The 22,063-nt window shown below is 30.2% G+C and overlaps 1 protein-coding gene across 4 annotated transcripts in view; it reads left to right on the top strand.

Moving 5' to 3' along the window:
• The window catches only part of Sara (Smad anchor for receptor activation), an 88,749-nt gene that overhangs the window by 9,197 nt on the left and 57,489 nt on the right, over window positions 1-22,063 (top strand). For 3 of the 4 annotated variants that reach the window (XM_075373278.1, XM_075373277.1, XM_075373276.1), the window contains exons 3-7: window positions 1,412-3,563; window positions 11,467-11,660; window positions 15,537-15,633; window positions 17,320-17,481; window positions 19,998-20,147. In XM_075373278.1, the coding sequence (XP_075229393.1) occupies window positions 1,412-3,563; window positions 11,467-11,660; window positions 15,537-15,633; window positions 17,320-17,481; window positions 19,998-20,147 (2,755 nt within the window). The remainder of the gene's footprint in view (window positions 1-1,411; window positions 3,564-11,466; window positions 11,661-15,536; window positions 15,634-17,319; window positions 17,482-19,997; window positions 20,148-22,063) is intronic. The other variant, XM_075373279.1, reaches the window with a different exon arrangement.

The raw sequence follows: 22,063 nt of genomic DNA, 5'->3' as shown, positions 1-22,063 counted from the left end.
AAATTTTAAAAAGGTTTATTTGTGAAAAAGAAATGTACAGAATTTCTTTCAAAAGTTTTTTATGTTCATACTGGTTTGTATAACGCAGAGAAAAAGTGTTGCTGTTGTTAAAAAATAACTGCCCTCAGATTTTTTATTTCTCAATATTTTAAATTCTGATTTCAGAAATATTAAAATGTTTGGTGAAAAATTCTATATATAAGCAAATGTGAATTTATGTGTGTTTGCATCTTTTTCCCCCAGTCTCACATAGTAATTCATTCTATCAAAGGCGACATCATTAATGAAATTCTGTTAATAAATTATGTATCAGGAGGATATATTCTGTTTAACTTAATTGTTATGAAAAGGTATTGAACTTAAAATTTAATTTGTTAAATTCGTTTAATTGAAAAAACACCATAACATTTGAGATTTTATAAATTCATGTAATTTATTACTTTTAAATTATCAATAAAATATTAAAACTAGGTTGACTATATAATTTAAAATATTTATTTTATTGGTATTTCTGTAAGCTTAATCTATATCCATGAGATTGTTGTTGAAAGTCAGTATAGTGCCAAAAAGCCCCAGTAAAAATCGCATTGCAACAACTGCAGTCGCTAGTAATAAGTTATTACTCTTGCAGCAAAAATGTTCTGATGTGAGTGTAGAATTTTGGTTTTATTCTTCTCACTTTTTGCTTGGTGTATCTTAATGGCATTTTATTTCATTTCCGTCACTGACTGGCACGGTTAGATCTATGTTAAGATTTGGATATCAACTCAAATTCTGTTTTTACTCCGTTTTTTAGTATGACATTCATCACTATTACCTTTAATAGTCCATGCATTTTTATTTTTTTTTAATTCATTATTGCCAGTGCACTTTGTTTATTAGTCCTTTATGCCATTTTTGAATAAAATATATCTCTTCTGATTTTATATTTTCATAATATATTTGACAGCTTCATAAACACTATGGAACAATTGTTTTTGACTGTCCTTTGTTGAATATGTACTATATTTATAGTTTTTTACTTACTATTTTTGTTTTCTTATTTAAAATTTTGTGTTAATTATTGACTACTGATCCTCTTGATACTTTTCAAGTGGAAAGACTATATCAACTTTAATTTCATATGCTTTTAATTTAATTTGGAAATATGTTGTATTGTTAGTGTTACAAATGAAAAAATATGGCAGTTTAATAAAATTTTTGATTGAGATTTGGCATAAATAATCATTTGCTTTTAAAAACAAGTGTGACTTAAATAATTCACCACAATAGGCCATTCTAACCTCTTAAATATACTTAATATAGTCTTTTGGCTGTATTTAAATGAATAATTCCATAATTTGTGTATTTTTTTGTTTTTATTATTTTTTCTTTAAATAAGCTTTATCTTATATTTTGTTTTTTTTATTAGCCTCCTCAGCCCCGTCCTGCTATCAACAGTTATAGACGTCCTTCTTTTGAACCCATTAATTTAGCTGATGCTGATTTTGCTGCCTTACCTCCACATTTGCTGCACAATCAGCAACATAATTTAACATTTAATAACAGTTCTGTTACATCTCCTGTCATACAAAATGCACAAGATGAAGATTCACAATTGATAAATGTTGATAATTCTCGACAGTTTAATATTGTGGATAATAGAATAATTTCAAACGGTGTATCTGCTTCAGTTAGTGCACCAGAACATCTGTCTAAATCTTCATCGGCTCGTAATACTGCTGTGCTTAATTTATCTTCACCTTTATCTTCAAGAGGTTCAATTATATCGGAAAATTGGTCCGAAGAAGAATCTTCATCTTTAAGTGATGAAAAACCAGATTTATTGGACTGTAATTCGTGTAAATCTGTTGATATTATAAATGATCAGCAGCTTAGTAATGAAACAGGCGATATTAAAAATGGCAGCGACTATGATATGGCCAGTCGTTTATTGCCAGATGTAACAAATTCTGTACCTCATAATAAGTGTATAACTCATAATAATAAAATATTGGACGATAATAATAGTAATTCAAGTAGTTTTAGTGCAAATGGTGATAGTAGGAGTAGTAATTATAGTTGTAGAAGTGATTTTTCCAATATTAATTATAATAAAGACTGCAAAAAAGATGGTGTTAAGACTGTTTTAATTGATACATCTGTTAATTTTGAAGAATCGGAAAATAATTATAAGCAAACGTTAAATGAAAAAGGCAAGATTGAAAATATTGATAAAACTGATGATGATAATAAGCCCCAAGATGATGACAATTATGATAACTTGGATTGTAATGATAATAAAAGTATGCATCAGGGATTGTTAGAAGTTAATGAAAGTGATGAAGATTTATCCTCCAAAGATAAATGTATTACCTCAAATGGAAATAATGATATTATTGATAAAAATGTTTTGAAAAATTCTCATTATAGTAAAATTGAAAAGCTCACCACAACTGATATATGTAGTGTTGATGATATCAAAATTTCAGTTGAAGATCGTGATAATGAATCTGAATTCATACCTCAAACAAAACAGTCACAGCAGCAGCAACAACAACAGAAAGCTGAAGTAGCTGTTGGATTTACTTTAAATGATAATGATGAATTAGGTAATGATAATGAAGAAGAACTCGAAAAGTATTTAGAAGAGTTAGAGAAATCTCATAATTTTAATGATTATGATGGTGGAAAGAAGGATTTAGAAGTCAAACAATTGTCAGATAATACTTGTAATGTTAATCACCATTCAGAGAATGATAAATTTCATACAGATGTTATTATCGAAAGTAATGATAAATGTCAAATCTTAAATGATTTTGGCAAGGAAAATTTAAAAGAAATTTCAAATACTCTATATAATATTAATAAAGTACTACTGAAAGATCAATCTGAGATATCATGTATCGGTAAGAATAACAAAGCCATAATAGAATCGCCAACATCTGAAATTAAATGTGAAGTTGAAAGCATTGGAGATGGTAATATTGAGGAAAGCAAATCAGAAAGTTGTACAAAATTGAGTAAAACTGATGATATAAATAATTCTTTATCTTCTGATGAAAGTATTACCATTAATACAGAAAATTTTACTTTAACTGATGATTACAGACAAGACAATAGCAGCAATATTGACTGTGAGATAGATGATTTATCTGATGATTTTAACAATTTAAAAGATGAAAACATTACAAATATCATAATGGGTAATACTGCTGATAAAAGTATAAGGACTAACGATATTATTTCCACATCCATTAGTAATGTTAGCGCTAACAATAACAGCAGCGATAGACATGAGGATGTAACAAATGTTGAACAGTGTATTGGCATTATTGAATCAAAAACTGTCGATGATAGCGCTTGTTGTCCGAGTGATGATAAAAGTGGTATCGAAAACAGTGAAAGTAAACAGTTTCAGTCTCATCAGCAACAAGATATTATTCATGATGTTGATGCACGTGTATCGAGGCCAAATTATTTAGAATTGCCTGCAAAAATTACTATTGATCCTGAAGCCAGTAATGATGAAGTGGCCATACCGTCCACATCTACATCACCCTCTTCAGCTGCTACCATAACAAGTAAGTTCATTTATTTATTTGTTTGTTATATTTTAGTAAATAAAACTTAATCTTAATTAAAATATAACCTCACAATCAAAAGAATATTATCTATTATCATTGTTGATGGCTTACATCATGAATAATATACAGTATACTGTTCATATTTAAAGTAAAAAATTTTCTACACTAATAAAATTATATAAAAAGATAAAACTCATGTATTGAGTATTAATGCTTTCAGACATCCTTGTAAAATGCATGTTTTTTTTCTGATTGTTATTTAATCTAAATTATTTGTTTATATTTTTAAGTACTACTTGACACTTGATTTGAAGAAGAGAAAAAATTTTATCTGTTTTGATCTTGATATGTTTTTTCTATCTCTTAATGGATGCTTTATAACCATCAAAAGTTGAAATTTCTTAAAAGCAGTATTTAAAGAAAAAAAGGGAAAAGTAGGTAGTTTAATTTGATTTATAACGTCTTTATGTTAGTCAAAGGGACTTTGTTTATGTCAATGTAATAATAATAAAATGATTTTTATAATTGAATATTGTCATATAAATAGTAGAATGATTTTAAAAATCTATTTATGTTTGCTTCAATTTTTTTACCATAGTAAAATGTTATTGTAACAATATTTAGTTAATAATAATAGTAATAATGAATATAATATATTGATATTAATGCCAAAAAGTATGCGCACAATTGTGGTTAACACTTAAAATAAATCGGTTTAATTAACAGCTTACTGACTTCGTGTCCACTGTCCCACGTTCAACACCCAGCAAGTCTAAAATTCATTATATAAAACTATTTTTCTCATCATTAAAAATAGTATTGATATAATTGCTTCCTTTCCTATTTTAATAAAAATTGAATAACTATTATACTCTTATATTAAGTAAAGTTGTGTTTTTTCTCAATAGAAGGGGCTGTTTATCTGTTGTTTTAAAATTTCTTTCTTATGATGACATGTTTAAACCACCTAGCCATATAAGAGGCACAGGTTGAAATTAATTTCTTTGGCTTTGTTCATTTCATTGTTATTCACTACGCTTGATAATAAATAATTATGATATAAGTATTGTTATGGTATTGATTATGAGTAGGTACCGTATGGAAATTGATAATGAGTAATTATTGATTATGTTGTCATTGACATGATACACTGTAACTGTGCTTCTAGCTTATGAAGAAAGCATTGGGAAACTGCTTTGCTTTTCGCTTACTGTACAGTGGGTGTAGCATTGGATGTTTTGTATTCTTGAGTATTGGTATGTTGATATTAGGAGTGACTTGTCCCTCATCGGTTTACCTACAACCATTTGGATTGACACTTAATTAAATTTTATCAGTAATAATAGTTCTGGCTTTACCGGTAGGCACCTCAACTCCTAATTAGGATTTTTGTATGATCTATGGATAGTTAACTGAGTTCTTGGACAATCCAAAAACCACAGAGATCATATCATATTACCACTGAGCCACAATAAAGAAGTGGCTGCTGTATCAGCATGGTGTACAGATGGAACTAGGAAGTTGGCTGACCAAATCCCTTTAACATTCATCCAAATAAGAAGGAATAAAGGTTAAGGAAAAGATCTGGAAGAGATTAGAAGAAAGAGGGGTGGCCAACCCTCAGAGGAATTGCCTGAGATTGTATTAGTTTATCATTTTGTTTGGGATCTTAGCACCTAATATAAATAAACAGCAGTAAACAATTTATCAGAAATGCACAAAAAATTTCTTTAGAAGATCACCTTATTGAAATAGTGCAAAATATGGTTTTATTTCTGTCCTTTTTTTTTTTTTGTTTTTTGCTGATTTTGATTGTGCAAAAATCCAAGCCTTATCTTAAATCTTTCAATTAAAAGACAATCTGTACTATTACATTACAGTGGCTGGAATGGTACATTCCATTCCATTAGAATGGCAATATTAGTAAAAGTCACTTATAAAAGTACATTATCACTGTTCCCACAGGGAGGATAAGTCAGGAATTTAAAAAAAAATCAGAATTGCATTTTTGTTACTAAATTAAGTTTAATAATGTTAGTTATTAATAAAGTATTTCTTTAAGTAATGTCAAAATATTTGATACTTTCCTGGCATTGAGAACTGGCAATCCCATCTCCCAGCACATTGCAACTATGTGCATCAAGTAGCCATTAACATGTTCTGTTCTCACTTACATTCCCTAATTATTCTTTTTTTTGTTTTTTTATTACTTTTAAGACCATAATGAATCACTTTAGTTCATATTTCTTGGCAAGTTCTTTCTTTTCTTGCTGATTTGTTGTTTTTCAGCTTTTCTTTTTTGCCAGTAATTTCTAAGGGTTTCAGATCTTCTTGCCCTTTCTTGTTCAGAGTACACCCGGCTTATTGTTTTCTTGGGTTTTGATAGGAATCTTGTTTCTTTATTTTTTAATTTCTCATAGTTTCCGATTTTCGTTTTTAGGTTTTCACGGGTTATGTCTAATTCCTCCATGTCTTTCTGTACTTCGTATAACCAGTTCGGTCTGCTTTTCTTGTTCCAGAAAAGTTCGATTATCCGTCTGATTAGTCTGGTCCCTTCCATTCTGAAAATATCTCCTAGAAAGGAAATTCTCTTCTTTCTAAATTTATTAGTTATCGGGATGATAGTTTTGTAAATCTCTTTCTTTGGAATAATTCTCCAAATCCTGTCTTTTTTTAATGTTTTTCCCGATGCATCATCGTAGAATCTGTCTTTCAATCTGAAATCTGAAATAGTGCAAAATATGGTTTTATTTCTGTCCTTTTTTTTTTTTGTTTTTTGCTGATTTTGATTGTGCAAAAATCCAAGCCTTATCTTAAATCTTTCAATTAAAAGACAATCTGTACTATTACATTACAGTGGCTGGAATGGTACATTCCATTCCATTAGAATGGCAATATTAGTAAAAGTCACTTATAAAAGTACATTATCACTGTTCCCACAGGGAGGATAAGTCAGGAATTTAAAAAAAAATCAGAATTGCATTTTTGTTACTAAATTAAGTTTAATAATGTTAGTTATTAATAAAGTATTTCTTTAAGTAATGTCAAAATATTTGATACTTTCCTGGCATTGAGAACTGGCAATCCCATCTCCCAGCACATTGCAACTATGTGCATCAAGTAGCCATTAACATGTTCTGTTCTCACTTACATTCCCTAATTATTCTTTTTTTTGTTTTTTTATTACTTTTAAGACCATAATGAATCACTTTAGTTCATATTTCTTGGCAAGTTCTTTCTTTTCTTGCTGATTTGTTGTTTTTCAGCTTTTCTTTTTTGCCAGTAATTTCTAAGGGTTTCAGATCTTCTTGCCCTTTCTTGTTCAGAGTACACCCGGCTTATTGTTTTCTTGGGTTTTGATAGGAATCTTGTTTCTTTATTTTTTAATTTCTCATAGTTTCTGATTTTCGTTTTTAGGTTTTCACGGGTTATGTCTAATTCCTCCATGTCTTTCTGTACTTCGTATAACCAGTTCGGTCTGCTTTTCTTGTTCCAGAAAAGTTCGATTATCCGTCTGATTAGTCTGGTCCCTTCCATTCTGAAAATATCTCCTAGAAAGGAAATTCTCTTCTTTCTAAATTTATTAGTTATCGGGATGATAGTTTTGTAAATCTCTTTCTTTGGAATAATTCTCCAAATCCTGTCTTTTTTTAATGTTTTTCCCGATGCATCATCGTAGAATCTGTCTTTCAATCTTTTCCAGTTTGTCGGTAAACCTTGTCTGGTACGGTCAAATATGGTTTCGCATCCGTAAAGTATTTCTGGTTGGATAACTGAGTTATAATGTCTTATTTTTGTGTTTATGGACATGCATTTTTTGTTATAGATGTTTTGTGTTTTTATTGTGGCTTTGATGAGTTTATTTATTCTTTCATTCCATTTTGGATTTTCTTGGAGGTTGTGCGTGATGTTTTCCCCCAAATATTTAAAGTTTTCTACTACTTTGCTTATGCATAGTGGGTCTCTCACCATAATTTTGGTTTTTTCATATGAAATTTTTAGACCGATTTTTCCTGCAATCTCTTCCAGTGTTGACAGTTGGTATCTGGCCTCTTCTATATTTTGGGATAGTAGGGCTAAATCGTCCGCAAAGCCTAGGCAATTTACTGAGATACCTTTTCCAATTTTAACGTTGTCTTTATTTATTTTTTTCCAATCCCGTATTATAAATTCAAGGGCACAGTTGAATAAAAGCGGTGACAGTCCATCTCCTTGTCTCAGTCCTGTTTTGATGTCGAATGGATCAGATATTTCTCCCCTGAATTTAACCTTGGATTTGGTATCCGTTAGTGTTAGTCTGATGATTTTGACTAGTTTTGGGTGAAGCCCTAAATTTCTCAGGATTTTTAGCAGGGATTCTCGATGTACACAATCATATGCTTTCTTGAAATCAATAAAAGTCACTACCAGTTGTTTATTCCTTACTTTATGATACCTTATAATTAATTTTAAATTTAGAATTTGTTCTGGGCAGCCTCGCCATGGTCTAAATCCCCCTTGGTATTCCCCTAGTTCTTGTTCCAGTTGGTCTTTGATTCTGTTGTAAATTATTCTTGATAGAATTTTGTAAGTGCAATCTAGTAAGGAAATTCCCCTATAGTTGTCAGGGTTGGTTTTATCACCTTTTTTATATAAAGGGTGGATTATTGCGGTTTTCCATTCTTCCAAAAATTCCTCTTTGTGCCATATTTTTACCATTTCTTTGTGGAGATTTCTGTGTACTTTTTCTGACGCGTTCTTCCATAATTCTGCAGTCAGGAAATTTTCTCCACTTGCTTTGTTGTTTTTCATTTGCTTCAGAGCTATCTTTACTTCTGCTAATGTTGGTGGAAGGATGTTTTCTCTTGGTGTTTTAATCTGGGTATTTGTGTTTATTTCCAGAAGTTCTTTTGGTTCTTCACAATTCAGAAGTTTTCTAAAGCTTTCTCTCATGATGTTGGCATTTTCTTTATCAGTGTGTGCCAGATTTCCTTCTGAATTTCTTAACATTAGTGTTGGGGCATTAAATGTAGTGTTCTTCAGTTTAAAGTTTTTGTAATATTGTCTTTTATTACTTTTATGGAAGTCTTCCTCAATCTGTTCTAGTAATTTCGTGTGATACTCTCTCTTTTGATTTCGGATTATTTTTTGTGCGAGTTTTCTTTGCATTCTTAGTTTTTGTTGGTTCTCTTCTGCCATTCTTGATTGGAAGATCAACCAAGCCTTGTGTCTGTTTGCCAGTGCTTGATCACAGATAATGTTCCACCACTGGTGTTTCCTTTTTTTATCTGGCGGTGCAATTTCTGATGCTATTTCTTTTAGTTTTTCCACCAGGGCTTCTAGTTTGTTTTCAGTCCCTAGTTGGTCTGGTTTTTCGGTGTATGTGACATTTCCTGTAATTTTATTCTGGTCATATTGCTTTTTAGATCTTTTGTCCCTTGCAGATTTTCTCCGTGGTGTCATTTTGATTTTAATTTTGATTAAGTAATGATCTGAGTCTACTTCCAAACCTCTCATCACTTTTACATTGTAGATCTCTTTGTGTGAATTTTTTTCCATATAGACATGGTCAAGTTGAAACTCTCCTAGTTTCCAGTTGGGACTTTTCCAGGTTTTCATTCTTTTGGCTTTTCTGGGTAGTCTGGTGAATTTAGATAAAATGTCGTGATTTCTACAGTAATCCACCAGTCTTTGGCCATTTGCGTTTGTTCTTTTCTGTACAGGCCATTTACCAATGATATCTTGGTATCTTTATTCTTAATTATTCTTTTATATTAAAAGAGGAATATTCCAAATTGCAGTTAATTTTTTCACTGGTGAAATTTACAAAAATTTAAATAACATTTTGGACTGGGCATTATGGGCTGAAAGGCAGTGACTTTGCGCAGTAAAGGAAAGCAGCATAATGAAATAATTAAGATAAGAAATTCTGAAAACCTTTTCATCTCTCAGTGGTACTTCAACTCAGCAGTCTAATACTTTGACCAATAGTTGTGAGAACGGTGGTTGAGATAAATCTGTGTGATCTTTGCCTGGATCTTTTGGTCATAGTAATAGCATTTTAGCAGCAAATGATATATTTGAATCCTCAACTTCATTTATGCAACAATTTCTTCTTTGTGTAAAAATGGTATGTTTCCAAGGCGGAGATTATGTGGGTTCTTGGTGCTGTACAAAATAAGTTATCCTAAAGTTCATGTGAAGATATTGGTGCAACTTTTAAAATTATTTTCATGATAGTGCGTAGTATCAATTCCAGCTTGGAGCTACTAAAAGCTCTAATGTCATTAATTGTTCTCTTGCACCATATTTTGATGACATTCTGCAAATATATTAGAATAATAATAACAAAATATTTTTCAGGTAAATGTTAACAATGTTTGTTTTCGTTTTCTATATAGAATTAGGTGTTCTGTTCTAGTTTTCTCTGTATTACTTTTAGTCACAGTGATTTAGTTTCCCTTTAAGTTGTCATCATATACATATTTTTTTTTTGTCTTCAGTCATTTGACTGGTTCGATGCAGTTCTCCAAGATTCCCTATCTAGTGCTAGTCGTTTCATTTCAGTACACCCTCTACATCCTACATCCCTAACAATTTGTTTTACATATTCCAAACGTGGCCTGCCTACACAATTTTTTCCTTCTACCTGTCCTTCCAGTATTAAAGCGACTATTCCAGGATGCCTTAGTATGTGGCCTATAAGTCTGTCTCTTCTTTTAGCTATATTTTTCCAAATGCTTCTTTCTTCATCTATTTGCCGCAATACCTCTTCATTTGTCACTTTATCCACCCATCTGATTTACATATCATATACATATATTCTTCATTAAATTGAAATCTGTGTTCCTTAGCATTTTTATGCAAACCAAGTTATTAAATATTGTTTTTTATTTACTTTGCAAAATAATGTTGGCTATTTTTTTGAAAAATGTTTAAACAATCTTAGGTGTGAGCCAATTATTTTTAAAAATTGCTTTAGTTAGTTTTATTTATTATTTGTGTTGCTTTTGGTTAACATGATTTTCATTTAATACAAGAAACTTATTAAATTTTTTTTTTGTACTTTCCAGTGTAATTTACTGAAAAAATTTATCGCAAAAAATAACCCAATTTTAAAAGTATATTTTTTAAAAAAAATCATTAAAACATAAATTAAAAAAATGAATGTAATAATAAAAGGCATGAGTTGGGCAGCTATGGGGATGGTGGAGGCTGCAAAAAAATAAAATATATGTATATTTTGTAGAGTAAATGGCAGTAGCGTAACATTATGAGTCAGGAAAGTTTTACTAAATTGGTCAGGAAAAGTTAGGGAAAACTAATCTTAAAATTCGGTAGGAACGCTGATTATATCAACTATCTGCAGTACAGTTTATTAAGACTGACTATGATCAAACAGCAAGTAACTTGTTAAGAGGAATTTAAATGTACTTCAGTATATATCAGAATGTTATTGCCAAGCCACTACAGATGTTGTGAAACATTTGGTTTGTTAAAAAGATATAGGGATGTTAATTTTATTACTAAAAGCTATTCTTAAGTCTTAAAGATATTTTGCACCAACAGTATCATAATTTTGAAGTAAACAATATTGATAACATTCAGCTACTGTGTATCAGCTGTTGTAAATATTTTTCCTAGTACAGTTATGTTCCTTTAAAAGTAACTATCCTTTTTGGCTTACTGTTCTACTTCACTGAGCATTTATTAGCTCCAAGTTGTTGGTTAAGCAGATAAAAGGTTAACATTTCTGTTTTAGATTTAATTATTTGGTTATTGTATATAGAAAATTATTTAAAAATTATAACTGGATAATAGTTAATTATTCAGAAATAATTCCTTTCGTTCCAACTACAACAATTGTCAGATTATATCTTTATTAGTTATGTAATGTCTGTTACTCCTCATTTTGCAACAGGTGCTGATGGAATCGAAGTAAGTAGTGGTAATGTGAATAGCCCATCATTATCATGTGACTTATCGTCTGAAGAATGTCAGTTGGGAAAAGTACCACCTTTTTGGGTACCAGATTCAGAAGCATTGACCTGTATGCAATGTCAGCAAAGATTCACACTTGTCAAAAGAAGACATCACTGTCGTGCATGTGGTCAGGTTGGTAAAAACCTTTACTTTTAGTATATGCAATTTTTTTTGCATTTTAGGAGAGAAAAGCTCTACCAGCCACAATCCGCCTGTGAATGGGTGGCAGTCAGCTCTCACCGACTAAACCCTCCCCTGGAGACCAGACTTACTGAAGTGATATTCAGTCCCTGTGAGGTATTATATTTTTTACCGATCACTGACTAGCCCCAAACAGTGGAAGAGATAGGCCATAGCATGGTTTGCAGCACATCACTGAACCCCCCCCCCCCTTTCCTGCCGAAGCACAGATGAACATAACCTCCATGCTAGGATTACCTAAAACCAATGTTTTTGTCTTCATTGACATAGTGTTTCCTAAGCTGGCCCACTTCCTTTGTTATTATTGGCTTCTGAATTCAGCATAGTATTAAGGATTTGCTGTTCTTGAAAAATTTGCGTAAATTAGTTAGTTTTATTGTGCTTTTCTTATATTTAAACATTTGCAATATATATACAAAATGTACACCATAATACAATACTGTATTCAAATACAATACAGTTTACAATACCATTCATCTTATATATAGAAACAAAACATATATACTATACTACACATATATATATATATATATATATATATATAAAAACAATATGCAACTTTCTCCAGCTATGGTCGCCCTGATCAGCTTCATAACAAAATTTTGACTCCTTTTCTTGTTCAAACTTTGTAACCAATAATCCAGAGATAGGAAGACACAGGTCAACTCTGGGTTTCCAACACATTAAAATGACACCCACAAATTAATGCGAATGGCACCATTCCCAGCAAGGACGAACGTCACATCTGTGCTAGGAATAACCCGCTACCTATTCCTCCTCCTCCTCCTTACTATGCAAAATCTGGATCAGCCTGCAGATCTCGTCCTAGTTATCTATGCTCAAAGTCATATTGTTCTGATGTTTACTTCCAGCAGCCCTATCTTTAGGAAGTACCTCATCCTTTCTTCTTCCCTCTACCTCACAGCTAAACATGACATGCCTGGTATCATCCACCTCCTCACAATATGTACACCTCGATCATCTGCTCTATTTCTGACATAAAGGCAAAGCATCCATGGCTAGTCAGAAACTCATTCAAACAGTCAGACACTGAACTCATAGTTAACTTCACCCGGCGCTCCTTCCAACTGTAGCACAATTTAGTGTTTGCATTATGGTAATATTTTAAATTAAGAGAAAATATAGTTGTCTGTGCATGCACACGAGTACTTAAGTATCTATATGTAAATAAGAAGATTTTTATGTGTGCATGTGTGAGAATATAATTATTTTCTTACAGTTAATTTTCAAATTTTGTCAATTATTGCTTTGCCTTTTGATAACTTCCACAGATTACTTTCACAGAGATCTGTGTTTTTTCAACACTGCTTTTTATGAAAAATTAATTTAAACATAATTAAAATGTTAAAATTATAGAAATAGATATTTGTTATCCCAGTCATAGAAAAAAAAAATGTATTTATATTTCAATAAGTAAGATATAAAAGTATATAATTTTAACTTTTTAATTAATTTTTTTTTCCTAAAAGTCATTTTAAAAAAGAGATTGCAAAGGTACTCAATAGAAGTTGAAAAATTTGAAAATATGTTTTAATAATATGATGTTAAATGATTATTAATTGGTTTTTAATGTTAAAATATTTTGAATAAAAATAAATATCAGTTATAGAAATTTACAGTTATTTTAGTACACAGGATGTAAATATTACATATCATAAGTATTATTACTTTTCTTTATGATGTGGGTTTATTTACTATGTATTTGTTGTTTGTATAATATTCCTTGCATAGTAATGATTTCCAGTATTATATACTAATCAATTACTGTTATCTGTATTAATATTTTTGAGAAATTATTTAATAATGCATTATCATATGTGTTACTTTATTTGAAATGTATAGAAAGATTCTTAGCAGTACACTGAACTCTGCTTAAGAATTTTGTAAAATATTAAGCAATGCTTCTCTACCAAGCAGGAATTATCTGCGCTTTGGTTGAAATACTGCTCATTTGATAGAGCAGGATTTTTCTAGATTCTTTTGCTGAAAGATTTTTTCTTGATCTTGTATATAAAGTATTGGTATAATAATACTTCATAATAAAGCAACCCTGCGTTATTTTTTCCGGCATGGAATAAATCTACATAAATAAAATTATAAGTGTTCGTTTGTTCAAAATCTTAAATCTCCAAAAGTTCTTCACTGATTGGTTGACATTTTGACACAGCATTACATTCGAATACACTTGTGTTTTTATATACCTAAGATGTCACACCTGTAACAGGTAAAACATGCTTTTTTTTAAAACCAGCCCTATCTTTGGACATAGAAGCAACACACACACTGTTTAAATTGTTATTATTACTATTTAAAAATTATTATTATTATTACTAAATATTTTACAATTCCATTTCAGTGTTTCCGATATGTGTGTCCACTATAGACTAAAAAACTACTGGACCGGTTCAGACGCAGGGAAAAACTGGGGAAATGGAAATTGAAAGAGGAAGGGGGAGGGAAATAAGGGAAAGATAAATGAGGGAAGGAAAGGGAAAGGAACATGTTAAAAATTAAAATGGGAAAAAGGGAAAGGTTAAATTTTGTGAAGTTCCGTAATGTTCATTTTGTTAATGTTATAAAAATTTTCAATTGTTTCATTTATTTGTTTATATATATAAACACACATGCACACAAATCTAGCAATAGCAAAGCATTGCCGGGTCTGCTAGTATTTTATGGAAATGGAGAAATTGACAACTCATCACATGTATAAGCATCAGTTCTATGATCTCATTTTGTCATAGGGGTAGATACGTTTTTGAATACTTGTAACAAGGAGAAAAGAAATTTTCAGATATTAGGTTTTAAGAGATATTATTTTACAATACCAAAGAGATAGTGGTTTACAGTACCAAATGTCAGTGATTAGGGTTTCTTATTTAACTATTTTTAGCAGAGCAATATTGTTATTACTTAAGTAACAGATAAAACAAAGTGTCTTTATTAACCTCACACTTTTTTTTTATTTTAGCCTTCTATTTTTCTTTTTTCCTGCCTAATCCAGACATAAATGAATCATTTCTGCTATCCATTAATATTTGGGAGTAAAGGACAGTTTAAAGTTTTCATATTAGAAACGTGTTGGTCATTCAGTCTGTCTGTGACTGTTGAAGTTAATGCAAAAATTAATTTATATAATAATGCAAAGGAGTTACAATGTAGTAGTAAAGAAATGGAAAGAGTTTTTGACTGGCATTTAATTGATGCAGTCATTTAGCAAAAGAACAATTCCTTTTTATAAGGTTGCAACTGTCAAAAACAGTTTGTTTTCTCTATTAATACACAACATAGTGTCTTGTGTAGAACACTGATACTGATGCTTTTGAAAATTCTGAGTACCACTTGAAAATATTTGAAAATTATAATTATAGTAGAAAATTTCAGGCTGTTCCCATGGATCCCATTGAGTCTGTAATGATTATAAAACATGAAAATCAGGACTCTGAAGGACCTCTTATAGAATATCTTGCTGCTTTTCATGATGGGAGTGCGATTTAGGACTTTTTTTCCCATCCCAAAATACTATATATTGTTTAGAAAGCCAATATTGTGAACACACCTCAAACTAATGTAAACAGATAAGTTTGAATTAAATAAGTTTATGCAAATGGTAAAAGTTATTGCTGTTAATCATAGCTGTTGGATTCACATGGTGTGTCTCCCTTTTAACTGGCAGTATCCCAAACAGAGATTTACATCCTACCAATATACTCGGTCTGATTGTAAATATTGTATGTTATAGTTAATAAGATTATTAAAATTGTTATTTTACATTTGTCATTGTAGGTGCTGTGTTCAAAATGTTGCTGCATGAAAACAAAACTAGTGTTTATGGAAGGGGAAGCCAGGGTATGCCAACCTTGCTTCAGTATACTTGGCAAAGGTAGGTAATTAATAAAAACTTGAGAGATTTCATGTTAATGCCTTCTTTTTTTCTCGATAAATTTATTTAATTACATTTTATTTTTATTTGAGTATTGAAAATGTTTACTATAGTAAAGTAATAAAATAAAAATATTCAGGATGATTTTATATCAATCTGTTAACACTTTTTATTTGAAATATCTCCATTAAATGTAGTTGTTTTAAATTTTTGATAAATTCAAGTATTTTGTCAGATTCACTAAGACCTTCAAAATACACTGAAATCAGTATTGATGGAAATTTTTTATCGCTCATCTTGAACTTTTGCCTGGTTTTCAGTGCTGAAAAGATGAACGAACCGCATACAAAGATGAGAAAATTATTCTGTTAACTTCCCCCAGGAAAACTTAAGGTTTACTCAACTATTAAAAACTGGAAATCCATCTAGATTTCTTAGAGGAGGATTGATTTTATAGGAGTAAGAGGCCAAGGAAGGCCTCATCCAAGGAAAAAGGAATAAAACATAAAAGAAGGAGATTGAAACATAAAAATAGGGTTGTACTAGTGCAATTGGGGTAGTTATTGTCTTTTCTAAAATCTAAGAATTTTTTATAGCTAGGTAGATATTTTCACATGTTATAAAATTCTAGGATAGATAAGGATTTTGCTTAGGGAAGCCTGATCCTGTTCTGTAGAGACTAGTATTTAAAGTTGAAGCGGTTTATTGCAGCGTATATTTGAGATGGTTAATACAAACTCATTAATCAGTAATGTATGTTTTCCATTTTAGTTAAAGATAATGTAATCTTATTTGTCTTAGTGAGCGAGATGGGAACCCATTATCAGGAGAAATCTGTGCAGGGAAAAATTAGCTACTGATATTGTGGGATACTGTGAAAATGTTCTGGAGATATAAAGTTAAGAGACCTTACTTAATTTTTACTGTGTTAGTCAGTCATAAATATAAATAATAGATAAGTAATTAAGAATGATATTTGTAATATTTCTCTTATTGTTGTTGTTGATGTATATTAATTATAATTGTTACCAAATTGTCATCCATTAATGAAAAGCGACAAAATGTAAAGAATTTCTGATTTACATTTCAGCTATGTTAGTGTGTTAATCTAATTATATATTCTAGAGTTTACTTTTTTATTCGTAGTGAATGTATAACTAATTGAATAATTTAAATAACAATAAAAATTATATATTTTGCTTAGAAAAAAAAAAGAAATATGTTATGACGTACATATATGTGTGTGTGTGTGTGTGCACACGCACATGCACATGCTTACAAGCTGTCATATAATCATTAAGATCTGAATTTTAAAACTAAAAACTGTTACTAATATAGCGTAGAACATCAATTAAACCGTACAGTATCATATTTTAGTCAGAAAAAACTTATTTCAATGTTATATTACATCCATAATGTTTTAAATCAACTACAGTATCCTCAGGTGATCCTGAATCATTTAGTAGGATTACAAAAAATACAGGAAGTTTGTTTCATTTGGATTTCTTCTTTTTTTTTCTCAGAAATAATACTGAGAGTTTAATTTCTTTTGTCGTATATAGTATTAATAATTATGGCAACAGGTGTAAGAGGAAGTCTTTGAACTTTCATGCTGCTTCCACATTTTGTTTATATTTACAGCTTTTAGTAATGAATATCAGTTAAATATGTTTTTATCTATTATAGCAAATTCTTCGTCTGAAGGTAAAAGTCCTTTAGGACGACAGCCGAATCCAAATAACCCAATGGAATATTGTTCAACAATTCCACCTTTACAACAGGCAGCAGGTTCATTACATCAACCACCTCCTTCAGTGTTAGTTCCTGTTGGTGTATTAAAGAGAGAAGGTAAATTCTAATCCAATCATTTTGTTTTTAGTTTTTAGCATTTCTTTAATCATCTTTTTTTTAATCCGCTGGTGTTGTAATTTCTGTGCATTGTTTATAAAATAAATTTAAAGCATTAATCTTTAAAAAATTAATAAAATAGTTTAAAATTGCAGAGTCCCAAATTCATATTGACTGAATACTGTAATGGTGATTCTGGGTTGTGGTTTATGATTTGCGTATATCTATATATGAATAGCTGCATTAAAAATCTGATTTGGACACCATATGACCTCCTTATACACCTATAAATTACATATTCAAAACATTTTTTACTGTACTTCATTTAAATTTATTTCATTTGAAAGTGAGATATGACCCTCCAATTCTTTAATAAGGTGGACAGTTACACAATTGCTAAAATATTAGTTTTTATTAACATCAAATATTTATACAATTATTAATTTAACAATCTTACCAGAAATATTAGGATAGAGTAAAAGTCCCTTTATTATTCTTTAAATAAGTGTAAGTCTTATATCTATTTAGTACAATGTTTTTTAAAAAAATTATTATGATTTAACCATCAACAAAATTAAAATAAAAACTAAGCAGGAGAAGGTTACTAAATTTTATATTGATATTAAAATTTAATTTGATTCTAAATTATAATTTTCAATTATTCTAAATGTCGATTGGCCAGTCGATTGTAATCTAAAACGGAAGTGCACTACTTGATGTTACAACAGTCCTAAATACAAAATTTCAATATTCTATAGCTAATTGGTTTTGAAAATGTGTAAAAGGTAAAACAAGATAGGCTTTGGAAATAAAATTATTCTAATATATTAAGATCATGCTTAATGTTTAAAAAAAAATTGATTTTCATAAGCAAATTATTTCTAATTCTGAAAGAAAATAACTGTAGTGACCTTTTTATATAAAATGTTAAATCAGTATAAGGCACCTAAGATCCATATGACTGTAGCTAACAAGCGGAAGGCACAGACTTCAGGACACCGATTTGAACCATATTGCGTGTGTGAATAGTACACTGTTTATGTGTGTTCATCACAAAGTACTAACACACAATATTCAGTTATGCTAAAGAAAAATGGCCCTAAAAATTTCCTTAGCAGTTTATATTACTTATAATTAATCTTGTTTCACATCGCTCAAGTAGATATGTGGTGCAAGTGTGAACATGATCTGCAACCATGCATACATCTGTTCGAATCCAACTTCATATACATTTTTTTTTAAATTTAAATATATTGATTTATTAATAATTATTAACCTCTGATTGTAAAAATGTTTGAATTATTTTTTTGTATTGTTATTATTGAAGTGTTATTTATTCTTAATTTTTTTTATAATCAGAGGTTAATTATTTATAAATCAATATATTTAAATTAAAGGAAAAAAAAAGTTAAAAATATATATATATGTATATAAAGTCATATTCAAACTGATGTGTCTTCCTATTGTAAGATCCAAATATTTCATGAATTAAAATTTGATTTGGCTATAACTGTGGAACCATTGAAAATAAGTACTACCTATGGTATATCATTGAAAAGCTCTCAATGAGGGCTTATTACCGCAGTTAAGAAAGTCCAAAATCCAAATGTTTCAAAACAGAAACCCTGCTTTATTTAGAGGTCTGACTGTATACACATTTTTGGCCCAGTCAATTGCAATCAAAAGGAGAGGTGCATAACTAGATGGTACAACATTCCTAAATATAAAATTTCAACATTCTACAGCTAATAATTTTTGAGTTATGCAAGATACGTACTGATCTCACGCCAAAACTAGTCAGAATGGATATTTCCATTGAAATCTGTAAACTGAAATTTACTTTTTTACTTCCTTTACTTCGTACAAGGAAGTAAAAATGAGGTATTAAAAAACATTCAACTCTTCTTGTTTGTGTGCAGTTGAAGACTTTTTGTTTGTGATATCCTTTCAGTTATAATTCTTTTTTGTTCTTCTTTAATTAAATAAACCTTTAAATCTCATTACGTAAAAAATGTATCAGTTTACACTTAAAAAGAGAATGTATTTGTATATGTTGCTTGCATGTGTAGGTGTAGTGAGTGATTAATGTAAATAGAATTATTAAAATGCTGAAATCATGTTAAAGCAATTTTAAATTTATTGTAAAATAATTTATCCTTTTTTTTTTTTTTTGTATAAAACAGCAGTAGATCTTTGCAATTTTAAAAAATCAACCTTTAATAAAATCTGTCTCGTTTTACAGAAATTATTACATACATGTAACATTTAATACTCTTAATAAACATTAAATCTTTTTTGTTTTATATAATGTAAAATATAGCGAGAGAATTGAGCAATTTTTTTAATAATATAAACATTAATTACTTTTTATTTATAAATATAATATAAAAAGGAAGAGTGAAAATTGTTGTATAAATCATATTTATTGATTTAGCTGGTTTATTATTTATTGCTCTTTAATTCTGTCATTATAAAAAGTAATTTTTTTTAGTTAATTTTTTTTTTCTTTTTTTTAGGTAGAGTAAAATCAGAGGTTGCAAAACAAGTTATGTTTAGTGATGGAATAAGGCCAGGAGGTGATCTGACAGAACTGGATGGTTCAGGAGAACCTAGATTACCATTTAGACGACCAAGCCGTTTAACTAAAAGAGTTGGCACACCTCCTGGTATGTATGGAATTCAATTACATATTTGTTGTTTTTTTGTTTTTTTTTGATAATGTTATTACCTGATCAGATTTTTTCACTCCTATTTAATAATGGAGATAACTAATGAGCATGGTAGATAGAGCCAAAAGAACTAATATAAATATTTTTTAAAGATTGTTGTGTTGGGTTAATAGCTAGCTTGTTTTATTATCAAAACATTTTACTCATTTTGATAAGGATGTGTTCCTGAGGCAAGTCTCTTGTTCCATTTCCACCTCCAATTTCCAGTTCAACTTTTAGGTTTTTGTATAATTTTTAAATTTCTCCCAGTCTCTCATCTTTGTACTTTCTGCTGATTCTTCTGGCACTGTCTTAAAATGGATCGAACGTGCACTAGCAATGAACCACAATGGACATCCTTTTGAAGTGATTATGCCAGAAATGATAGAAATAGTGCATAATCATTTTGGCAGATCGATGAGTGATAGTGAACTAGTTATCAGAGTCTGCTGACATGTCAACAGAATGTGAACGCAATATTTTGCATGAACAAGCTAGGCACTAGATGGAATATGTGTTTGCTCATGCCCAGCTGAAAAAACATTTCAAGTGATTGTCTTTCGCTCTTTGGTGCAATCCAGAGGAATTTTTATGTAAATTTGTGATGGTTGATGGATTTGGGTTCATTTACTTCACTCCTAAGACAAAGCAGCAATCAAAATAATGGTTGAAAAGGTCATCCTGCTCCAAAAAAAGTAAAAATAACTTTTCATGTGAAAAAGTTATGGCAACTATTTTTTGGATTGTGAAACAATAAACATACCAAAATGTGAAACAATAGATTGTGAATATTATTGTGACCCTGTTCTAGCATCTCAATGATGAAATTAACGAAAAACATTTTGCATTTTTGGCAAAAAAAAATGCTTTTTCATCAAGACAAGTAGTTCCTCCAAGTCACACTTGAGTCACTGCAGTGGCAAAAATGAATGAATTATGGTTCGAATTGCTGCAGCACCCTCCGCATACACCTGATCTGGCTCTCAGTGATTTATCACTTGTTACCTAACCTAAAAAAATAGCTTGGAGGTAAGAGATTTTCAACCAATGAAATTATTGCCCACTGTTGATGGTTATTTTAAGGAGTTTGATAAATTAACATACTGAACTGGCATAAGCACTCTTGTGGTATGCTGGGCTAAATATATAAACCTTAATGGTGGATAAAAAAAAAAGAATAATACTAAAAAAATAAATCAAAATGTACCCAGAAAAATGTTGTTTTTGTATTCAGACCTGGAACTTTTCACCCTATCTTTGTATTTTCATTTATTTATTTTGTTAGTATAAGTGTGTGTGTGTATTTACCTTTATATTAAGTGGATAAATATTGCAAACCTCTTATTTTTTAATTGCATCCATTTTTAATCTAAATTGTTTATTCTGATTGGACTTGTTTATTTTAGACAGTTTTGATAAATACAGTAGCATGTAAATTAATTTGATCACATTAATAACGCACATGTTATTCAATAAAAAGTAACTTTTTTTTAGAAAAAAAAATCATACCTGTACAATTTATCAATAACTAGTAATTAATATGCCCTCCTTGATTCTTAATCACTTAATACAATTTGGCATCAACTCAACAAGTGTGTTGCACAATTTTTGTTGTATAATTCATTTTTGAGGGACATTTTTGTACTATTGCCCAAAGCCTTTCATGTGGGTTTAAGTCTAAGGAGTTGTCTAGCCACGGGAACTCTTTAATAGTTTGTTCTTCGAAAATGTTTTCCACTTTTTGGCAGTACGGAATGGAGGCCAAATCTTGTTGGAACACTCCATTGGCTTGTGGGAATTTGTTTTGAAGTTGTGTCACAACACTTTCCTTCAGAATCTTGATAACCCATCTCTTTTTGACATACAGTCTGGTG

This window comes from Lycorma delicatula, chromosome 8 (genome assembly GCF_047948215.1).
Source record: "Lycorma delicatula isolate Av1 chromosome 8, ASM4794821v1, whole genome shotgun sequence".
NCBI classification, from domain to species: domain Eukaryota; kingdom Metazoa; phylum Arthropoda; class Insecta; order Hemiptera; family Fulgoridae; genus Lycorma; species Lycorma delicatula.
Note: the sequence above shows the minus strand (reverse complement) of the source record. Positions and strands in the feature narration are given on the sequence as shown.